At 29.9% G+C, this 10,911-nt stretch overlaps 1 protein-coding gene across 2 annotated transcripts; it reads left to right on the top strand.

Moving 5' to 3' along the window:
- Positions 1–4,738: 4,738 nt before the first annotated feature.
- On the top strand, positions 4,739–6,580 carry LOC121202903 (GDSL esterase/lipase At4g28780). Of its 2 annotated transcripts, none has more exons than XM_041097917.1 (5): positions 4,739–5,187; positions 5,263–5,390; positions 5,461–5,703; positions 5,801–6,053; positions 6,129–6,580. In XM_041097917.1, exons 1-5 carry the CDS (start codon positions 4,953–4,955, stop codon positions 6,359–6,361), a joined length of 1,092 nt encoding a protein of 363 aa, XP_040953851.1. In that variant the 5' UTR covers positions 4,739–4,952; the 3' UTR covers positions 6,362–6,580. The 2 variants fall into 2 exon arrangements, with proteins under 2 accessions (XP_040953851.1, XP_016711950.2); XM_016856461.2 differs by having other exon boundaries at positions 4,841–5,187; positions 5,263–5,357.
- The last annotated feature ends 4,331 nt before the right edge of the window (positions 6,581–10,911 follow it).

The raw sequence follows: 10,911 nt of genomic DNA, 5'->3' as shown, positions 1-10,911 counted from the left end.
ATCACTACATACAGGGTGCAATGCTAGAAAATTTGGATTGTGGGATTAAATTTTAAAAATTAAAATATTTATAAAAGTCAAATCATATTTTTTTAAAGTTAACTAATGTACAATATTAGTCATTGATAAAACAATGTATAATATGGTTAGATGTAATACTTTATATCAAGAAGTTGGAAATTTTTTATCTATTCTTTCAATTTTTGGGAGAAAAGTTGTGATTGCGAGGTTGATAAGGTACTTTTTGTAAATATACTATTCTTATATTATCTCTATCATTTGGATTATAATTTATAGGTTTAAGGGTGTAAAAAGCTCTCGAATTTTTTTAAAAAAAGCAATTAAACCCCTCTTTTTTTTCACTCAATTGGGCACTTGAACTTTTAAAATGCATAAAAAAGACCCTCAAACTTCTTCAATAAAAAAGCAATTGAGCCCCTGCTTTTTTTTTTTACTTAATTGGGTATTTGAACTTTCAAAATGCATAAAAAAGACTCTCAAATTTTTTTCAAAAAAGCAATTAAGCCACCGCTCTTATTAAAAATTAGAAAAAAATTATAAAAATAATAAATAATAAATTTTAGAAAAATTATTATATTTTAATAAAATATAAAAGAATTAAACTTTATTAAAAATTAGAAATTTTTTTATAAAATTCGTAAAGTTTTATAAATATCATAAAAAAATTAATGACCCCTAGTTTTTTTTCAATTAAAGTCACACGTGTCACAACACAACATGACATGTGGTGAAAAATGATAAAAAAATAAAAAATCAATAAAAGTTATAGAAAAATCAATATTATATTAGTTATATATATTTATATTTATATTTATATTTATATTTATATTACATAACTAATCCAATAACAATTAAATTCATTACCCAAATTTTAAAAGAAAACTTACCCAACTAAATAACCCAACCCAAAATATAAAATTTTAAAAATTATATTTAATACAATAAAATATTTATTATATTTATGGAAATGTTTTTTTAATATAAATACTGTTTAATTTGTTAGATAACCTTTATTTTAGTGTTTTTCAGTGCATTATATATATTTTTTAAAATTAATAAAAACTAATCTAAAAAAATTAAATATGTATGGGTTGGGCTTAAGTTTACATTTTTAAATTGGGTTAGACTTTAGCAAAAAAAATATTTTTCAAACTGAACTAAGCTTGAACTTGAAAAATTAGTATATGGACCCAGTTTGATCTATGAGCACCTTTAAGTAGAATACTTCAATTAATCATCTTTCTATGTAAGCTGAGTTTTAAGCAAATATAATTAAGTCATGTTATTAATGTTTATATAATTAACACATTAACACTTGATTTATATAAATATAATTAGTTTTTTTTGAGTTGTATTAAAAATAGTAAAATTAGCTCACAAGAAAGGCTCACCAAGACAGCTTACTACTGATTTCAATTTATCTTTGTTAGGCAATTGGATTATCTTATATATCGATGATGTTGTTAAGTCAGATGTAGGGTTCAATCATTATTTAGGAGATTGTTCAGTCTTTGAAGCTGAGCTTTGGGGTGTCATGAATGGTTTAATTCTTCTTGAAAGACAAGGATTTAATAAGGTCTTAATTAATACTAACACTTTAGAGGTGGTTAATGCTCTTCAAGACAGACAATTGGCAGATTCTTCCTCAATCTTGTTGAGAAGGATTAATCGAATATTAAAGACTATTGACCAATGGAGTGTTAGACACATTCCAAGAGAGACGAATCAAGTGGTCGTTTACATAATTAAGATGACTTTTAACAAGACATTTGCAATACAAGTATTTGAAGATGCACATGAGCAACTAGAAGCAGGATTATGTACAACAGATAGAATTAATGGACTTTTAGCTTATGATGACTTAACTCAATGTATGCGAGGGCCGTGAATTTTTTGGTTAAAAGGCTAAGTAATAATGCCTGACGATAAGATGAGGTAAGGCAAACATATGGATGAGGCCATTTATATCACATTTAAAAGAGAATGGTCCTTACAGGCTAAAAATTTTAATGGTGTGTATTTCATCAGAAAATATGAATCCAACGACACTGATGGTCCACTGCCTTTATGTTATTTCTCCATAAACACAAAATCACGTACCCTTTTGGATTTAACAATAATGAAGTCACATTAGTTGTTGAATAAGGCAAGATTTTCAATGGTACTAACATGGAGCATTAATGCCCAAAATGTTCTTTGTCATGTTTTCTTTCGGGAATCTAAAGCTTAGTTATTTTTAAGAGATGATATCTCATGGATTTGAAGTTATAATTCTAATGTATCATTATCATTTTAGAGGGGTTTAGCTGGACTATGCTTCTGCTCTTTGATAGATCCGATGTGTCTTTTATTAAATTTTTGGTATATAATAATTATGTTAGATACCGATTAAATTTGAATTTGAATTAAATCAGATTTATAAATCAGGTAACTCAAGACATTGTTTAAAGTAAAGAATCAATATAGAGTGAAAAGTAGAATTTGACGTTTATTTAAGCATATTATGGGTAAAAGTATCATGGATGCCATTGTATTAGGAGTCGGATTGCATTTTGTCTCCCTTTACTCAAAATTAGGTAAATTAGTCTCTCTACATTAGATCAAAGAGCAAATTGGTCATTCTGTTAAAAATTTCATTCATTTTTACTATTAAAAAATAGTCCTTATATGGTAACATTAGATACACGTGGCATGTCATGTGACTAACTTTTAATTGTAGAAATAAATGAAATTTTCAAAAAAAAAAATCAATTTACTCTTTAATTTAATGTAAATGAACACATTTACTCATTTTTAAATAAAAAAAAATATAATCTAATTCTTAACACAGAACCCCTATAATATTATTATACTAACATTACAAGCATGTGAATTGACAATCTCACAACAGTACTATCCAGTGGAAGAACCAGTTTCATAGTACGATTTTTCTTTCTCCATAGAAACAAGTGGGGAAAAAATCATTAAGGAAGCATACAATGAGTTTTTCATCGATTATATCTCCATTGACGAAAGCAGTTAGTATTAAGGTATGATATCCAACCATCAAATCTTAACATTTGTAATTTTCCTTTTTTGGATATTCTCAAATTAGAAAATTCCCTTTGTACTAAAAACGAAAGATTTAAGGTGAGTTTGGATGGATAGTGTGGTACGGTAGGGTATGGTGCGGTACATTTAATTTACTTTTTGTCTTACGCTATAATATCGCTACAGTATCTAATTTCATTGCTACCGCTGTATTTACTCTAATTACAACTAAACGTACTGTCCATCCAAACCCATTAAGATATTGAATTGAATGCTGAGATATACTGAAAAGTTGGAAAGTAATAATATGATCATCTTAAAGATAGTTGACCTCATAATTTACTGTACAGTGAGGCTCTTAAATAAAACACCAAAATTAATTCACAACACTAAAGGTAGGGTCGGCTCCTTATGTTATTTTAATACTTTATAGCAATAGTTGAGATTTTTTTAACTTAATTAGCCTAAGCACTAATACACTAAACATGGTTGAGAACAGCTAATTATAGAAGTAGCGGTAACCAGAGAGTTAGATGAGATGTCAAAAGTTTTTTTTATCTTAATTAGTGGTTGAAGGTTTGATTATCGTTTTAAGTATAAAGTAGCTTTAAAACTCGAGACCAACATTTATCCCTTAATGGGCCTACGCTAATATTGAATTGAATGCTAAATATAAAAAAAATTGTAATTTTTTCTCTCATTTAATTTGGGATATTTTTTTCTGTATCATTTTCAATTCTTTTTTGTTTGGAATTGAATGTTGCAGTTGTATTAAGGGAAGACTTCAAGAGGAAAATCTTTTTCGTTTGGAATTGAATGTTGCAGTTGTATTAAGGGAAGACTTCAAGAGGATCATAGCTTTGTTACCAAAAATCATTATATCCAAATGTTCCTAAGTAGGAAACATTAACCATTTAATTCAATTTGTTGGGAAATATTTATTTTGATATTTTTAGTATTTTTTATGTATTATATATATTTAAAAATTATATAAAAATAATATAAAAAATTAATACGGGCGGGTTGGGTCGGCCCGAATTTTAGTATTTTTATCTGGGTAGGACTTGGGCAAAATTTTAGGCCTATTTTTCGGGCTGAGCCTAGTAAATGAGACTGAATTTTTAGTTGAGCCCAGCCTGGCTCGACCCATGAGCACTTCTATATAGTGCAAAATTGTGTAAATAAATTGTATTTACATGTCTTTTTTGTTCGAAGTATAGGAGTGAGGTTAAAATTTATGTTATAATAAACGTCGATAATGACGGTAGAATAATCACAAAGCAATAAGAAAGAAAAATAAGAACACAAATTTTACGTGGAGATCCTTTCGGGAAAAAATCATGGACAGTGAAGGAGAAATTCACTACTGTTGAAAAATAAATGATACAAGAGGAGTTTCGATATATCTATTGAAGGAATTCGGGTCACACAATCTCTAATAATTTAGTGATTAAATTGAATTTAAACTTAATTTATATTTATTAATTTTATAATGAATTACTTTCTAAATAAAATTACGTAAATGTAGGAAATTGTGAAGAACTTTTAGTATCCATTTTTATAATTAGTACTAATTTCTCCTAATTGCAACTCAACGAATAGGTTGAAAAACCCTTTAGCACTATGGTAGACTTCACTATATGCACCGATCCTAAGTACCAAACAACTGCCAACAACGCTTCTCACCATACGTACTTTTTCAATTTCCAACCCCATTGGCCCCATGCAAATGAAAAGAAAGGAAGTCTTTCGCCATTAAAAAGCAAGAAAAAGGTGCCAAACCCATGCCTTAAAACCCTGTATAAAAACCATGCTTCATCGCCCGAATTATTCAAACTCATAAACCCTTGTGTAAAAAGAAGAAGAGACGTTCAAGAACGACCCACATTGCCTCTCCAATTATGTCAAGTCCTTGGTTTTTCGTTACCCTTTTAACTCTAATTGCTATAGTCTCACCTACTCCATTAGCCGAGGCTCGTGCTTTCTTTGTCTTTGGTGACTCGCTCGTTGATAATGGCAACAATAACTACTTAGCCACCACTGCCCGTGCCGACTCTCCACCGTACGGCATCGATTACCCGACACATAGACCCACAGGCCGCTTCTCCAATGGCTTAAACCTCCCTGACATTATCAGTAAGCATCTTAGCTTTCAATTGTGAAAGTCACGTGAATTTGCTTTGCGTTGACACTTAAAAATTGTGTGCTCAGGTGAGCAAATTGGATCGGAGCCAACATTGCCATACTTGAGCCCTGACCTCAGGGGCCGAAAACTACTCATCGGTGCCAACTTTGCTTCTGCTGGGGTCGGAATTTTGAATGACACCGGGGTTCAGTTTGTAAGACAACTAAATAAACTAATGCAACCGAAAATTATTTCTCTTATTTATTTTTATTTTTTTCATTCAGGTTAATATAATAAGGATATTCAGGCAATTTGAGTACTTTCAAGAGTACCAGAGAAGAGTTACTAAGATAGTCGGACAACAACAGGCACAGCGGCTAGTAAACCAAGCACTGGTTCTTATAACACTTGGCGGCAATGACTTCGTTAACAACTATTTCTTGGTGCCTTTCTCAGCAAGATCACGCCAATTTTCTCTCCCGGATTTCTGCCGTTATCTCATTTCTGAATACCGCAAAATCCTCCTAGTAAATTTCTTTTTATCATTTGTTACTTGTCAACAAAAATGTTGAATTTCGCTTTGACGTTTGAACAATTTATTTTGAATTCGATACAATTACACAGAGGTTGCACGAATTAGGCGGTCGACGAGTCTTGGTGACCACCACCGGACCATTAGGCTGCGTCCCAGCGGAGTTAGCGATGAGGAGCAGGAACGGGGAATGTGTGCCGGAAGTTCAACGAGCAGCAGCCATATTCAACCCACTCTTGGTCCAGTTAATCCAACAACTCAACTCTCAGCTTGGCTCCACCGTCTTCATTTCAGCCAATGCTTTTTCAATGAACATGGACTTCATCACTAACCCTCAAAGATTTGGTTTGATTTTCTGCAAACTCTAAATCTCCTCAAGGACTCAATGAATGGGACCTAACGAAGTGCATTGATGTACAGGTTTTGTGACATCAAAGGTAGCATGTTGTGGGCAAGGACCCTACAATGGACTTGGATTATGTACCAGATTGTCGAACCTGTGCCCCAACCGCGACGTCTACGCCTTCTGGGACAATTTTCACCCGAGTGAGAGAGCCAATCGATTGATAGTTCAGCAGTTCATGATAGGATCCACTCAGTACATGAATCCAATGAACCTAAGCACCATTATCGCCATGGATTCAAGGAGCTGATAATTGAAATTATATTAGTATATCATCTATCTATCTATCTATCTATCTAGTATAGTACCTTCTATATATATTATATTAGGATATCATCTTCTATATATCTATCTTCTATGGAGAAGTAGTGTATTTGTGTCTATTTTACATCTTAATGTGTATTTAAGGTAAGTTCTAGCTTATATAAATTATTATTTCGTATTATATAAATTTTGAGACATTCGTATTTCCTTCCATGTCACTTTTAATAATATTAAGTCTAATTCTACTTGAAATTTAGTAATACCATAAAAGTGATTACAAGCAATTCTAATGACCTTCGTTTTAAATTGGTTTTTCTTAAAATTCCAAAACATTCTAATTACATCCATAAAGTATCGATGTTATATCAATGAGGTGCTTGTATAGCTAAATTTAAAATAAAAAATAAATCGAAAAAAAAACGTTGTTGCATAACTTTTGTCAAAGCTTCGAAAACCTCAAAATTAATATTTTTACAACATCCATTTTTTCTTAAATTTTTCATTTTAAATTATTTCATGGCGTGTTATTTAACAGTTAAATTAACAATTTTAGTAATAAAAGTACATATTTGACATAACCTTAATAGTTTAGAGATGTAATTAAAGTTATTTTGAAATTTAAGGACTAAATTAAAATAAGAATCATAATTTAAGAATCTTTAATGCAATTAACTCGAAGTGTAATTATATCTTAATTTGTAGTACAAACCCCATCTATACAGTTACATAAAAAGGAATAAAAAAAAGTTTAAAAGACAGCATGGCTAATTTACTTGCCTAATTCCCATAATTCTCAACTCTTTTCATAAGAATTAGAACAAATAATCACACTTATATTCAATATAGTGGAATGTATTAATTACAATAATTATTTAAATATATTACATATCTAAATTTACAGTTAAATTTTGCTATTAGATCATGTACTTTGTGTAAGTTGTGGATTTAGCATCTGTATTTTAATTTAGTTATTTCAGTCCCTATACTTTTAGAATTTAAGAATTTTAGTCCTAATCAAATGATAACTATTAAATTCATTAAGTTAAGTATTGTTATTTTTAAAATTTGATGTGTCAAAAATCAATTAATAGATTTAAAGGTTGTGTTTGCATTAAAACTGAAATTTTGAATTAAAAAAATATAATCACTAAGAACGATCCGATTGGTGAACGTAGACTACATCTATAACTTTACTCATAATATAGGACTAATGATATAATTTAACCAAATAACATTTCAAAATTCGAAAAATATAAAAACTAAAATGAATAAAATTAAAATAAAAATACTGAATTCAAAAATTATATAAAATATAAGATCTGATAACAAAATTTAATTCAAATTCAATTATGAATATAGGTTAAAAGGGTTTGTGGAACATTAAGCCCACAAAGGCCTTAGGCCCATATAGATTTTACGGAATCCACGCGGTTTGCAGAAAGCTTATTAATAATTTTTTAAAACTAAAAAAGAAAAAGTGATGGAGACGTTCCATCTTTGAGCGTTGGATGGATTCCCCATTTTACTAACTAACGTCTCAACCAGGATAGGAATTTTCTTCCTTTAATCTTCTCCTTTTTCATTTCATTTTTTAATTTATTTTTTATATTCATTTTATGATTCATATTCAGGATTCATGGCCGTCTCTCTTAATAATATCTTCTCTAAGGTTCGAACTTAGATCCTCCTTTTAAGAATACAATATGCTCTACTATTACACCCATTTATTTCTTTGTATATACCTTATTTGGGATTTTAAATATAAGTATAAGAAAAAAGTCAAGTTCAATTCAATTGGACAATGCCAACTAGACTTAATCATGGTCTAGGTCACTTGCCCAACCTCGAAGGCCCGTCCAAAAAAATAAGAGGATTAAGACAAAAATATAGACCTAAAAAATGAGCTTAGACAAAAAAGAACGCCCGAGTAAGATCTTTTAGGCCTGGGCCAGGCTCGACTCATCCCAAATTTGCCTAAATTTTTTTACTGTTGTTTTCTACTATTTCGATGTTGTTTTGTTGCCATTTTTCTATTATATTGCTATTTTTTATTGTTATTGTTTGGAAATTGTATAACTCTTATTTTATTATTAATTTTGTTACTATTTTAGTGACATTTGCTAGCTAAGTTGCAATTATCTTAGTGTTTTATTATTAATTTTGCTCCTATTTTTTAAATATTTTTAGTGTATTTGACATATTATATTTTTTAAATTTGTTTTTATATTAAAACCGGCCAAGCTCAGGTTTAACATTTTTTATCTAGACCGAGTTTGAACAAAATTTTAGACCCATTTTTCAGGCCGGACCGAGACCGAACATAAAATTTTGCATTAATACAACCCATGATCAGGTCTAGTGCAGACACCTCGCAAGATTTATAATTAATTTAATTTTGGAAAATATAAAAATATAATTAAAACAAGAAAACAAAGTGGTTTTATTTTATTTGATCTTTCCAGCAAATTGGACAGGACAGACTTGAAAGAAGCAAACCAGAAGTCATTTTCAGCCTTATTATAGAGTTAAACCCAAATTAACGAAACTGAATTGATTAGTTCGTAAAGTGTTAGGGTTGGATTGGAAACATGATGAGATGAAAGTGGAAGCAGACCAAAAAAGAAATCATTTTCTTAAGTTTTGTCCAAAAGAGGGTTGTTGGGTTGGCTTTGTCATGAAGTTAGGCTTTTTCTGGTTCATAATATGCCTTTTTTGCCAATCAAACCTCATTAACTATAAAAATGTACCCCTCCAAATACTTTAACTCTTCATTAGGTTTGAATATGATAAGGGAAACTTTATTTCGTCCGATAAGATTACTGCTATTTGTCACTTACATGTCTAGCAATCCAACAGAAAGAAATGTTTTTTAAATTAGATCGGTGGTTAAATTAGTTGGTTCAATTAGTCCGATTAAAAAGTTATTAAAATACAAAAAAAAATTGGTTCAATTGCCATTTCAATCGAATTTTTAGCTAGTTCAACTATTTGTATCAGTTCTCGATCTAACCAGTTTAAAGCCATTCTTTATATCGGTACTTCGGTCGATTCTCAGTCCTACTAGTCCAACAAGCCAATTCGATTCAAACGAAACTGCCATTAAATTACATTATCGTCATCGATCTAACAAAAGAGACTTATGCTGATAGATATTTAGTAACAGTCCGTAAATTAGAAAAGGACATGTAGCCTATAAGAACCTCCCTTAAATACCTTTTTGAAACACAACCAAGGGGCCAACTAATCACACTCTCCACTCTCATCCCTTTTTCAACCCCTGGACCTCCAAAAAAACCTCCATACAGTCGTAGTTATTAGAATTCGACCAAACTTACCTATTGAACTAGTTGGACAGGAAATCGATTGATATATGATCCGAACAAAGGAATTGAACTAGTTGGACTGCGAATTACTTTGAACTAGTGGAATTGAGATAGAAAATCAGTTGAACAGAATTTTATAAGTTTTTTTCTTAATTTTCTGTGATTTTTAATACTTTATTTAATTAAAATTAGATTGACGGTCCGATTTGGAACCTTAGCTAACTTATTCAATAATCGGTCTAGTTTGAAAATTGATGCTTTCAACTCTTGGTCCACTTAGTGAATCGTCTCTCACATCTCTATGCTCTTTAGCCCATCAACAAGTATAATCCATATCAATAATAATTGTTTATTAGACAAATTTAAAAAGTGCCTTAGAAAAGAAATCTTGACAAAGAAAAATTGTGTTTGGTTTTAGAAAATAGATGTCATTTTTGTTTTTTTCTTTTAGAAAATGGAAAACATTAAAGAAAACGTTTGGTTGAAATTTTTAAAAATATTTTTTGTAAAATGAACATGAAAATATGTGAAAAGCATAAATAACAAAAAGTTTTAAAATTATTTTTGTAAAATTGAAAAAGTTAAAAACAAGGGTTTATAACTTTAATTAAATTGACCCTTATTCAAATACATGTAAACCCAAAAATTTAAAACCAGATCGATAATCAGATCAATCAGACCTCAATTTTCAGTTTAACTAGTTGAGCTATTGGTTCTATAATAAATAATATTTATTGATAAAAGTCATTTTAAAAACGAAGAACTCCAAAGTAATGTTTGCACTTTTCAATTTATGAACTTAAAAAGTAGTTGGACTTAATGATTTTTGGTCACTAGATGAATTTATTTTAAAAAAATTAAAACAATCTTTTACTTCTATTCAGTCTTCCTCATCGCTTGCACCAAAAACCGCCATTTTTTTTCCTTTTGACATCTATATGTATTACTTTGTTGTTCTATTATTGATTGTAAAGCTCCAACCTTATTAAACCATCTTCTCTTGCTAATTTTTTTTTATAATTCTTAAAATGAAAATTCAAGTTGAACAATAAGGTCATATGAAAGCAAATTCGTCATTTTTTCTTTTATTTACTCAGGAAAGTGTTAGTTCCAAAATCAATATTTGAAAGCACAATAAGAGCAGTGCTAGTGACCAATACCAGCTGCTTCAGACATTGAGTATGAATAAGGTAGAAAAACAATGAAGACTCAA

Source organism: Gossypium hirsutum, chromosome D07 (genome assembly GCF_007990345.1).
Source record: "Gossypium hirsutum isolate 1008001.06 chromosome D07, Gossypium_hirsutum_v2.1, whole genome shotgun sequence".
NCBI classification, from domain to species: domain Eukaryota; kingdom Viridiplantae; phylum Streptophyta; class Magnoliopsida; order Malvales; family Malvaceae; genus Gossypium; species Gossypium hirsutum.
The sequence above is the reverse complement of the archived record's forward strand: the minus strand, read 5'-3'. Positions and strand labels throughout refer to the sequence as shown.

Coding starts and splice junctions, on each gene's coding strand:
- LOC121202903 (XM_041097917.1), top strand. CDS start 4,953: ATGTCAAGTCCTTGGTTTTTCGTTACCCTTTTAACTCTAATTGCTATA. Junction 5,391..5,460: donor ATGACACCGGGGTTCAGTTT/GTAAGACAACTA, acceptor TTTTTCATTCAG/GTTAATATAATAAGGATATT. Junction 5,704..5,800: donor AATACCGCAAAATCCTCCTA/GTAAATTTCTTT, acceptor ACAATTACACAG/AGGTTGCACGAATTAGGCGG.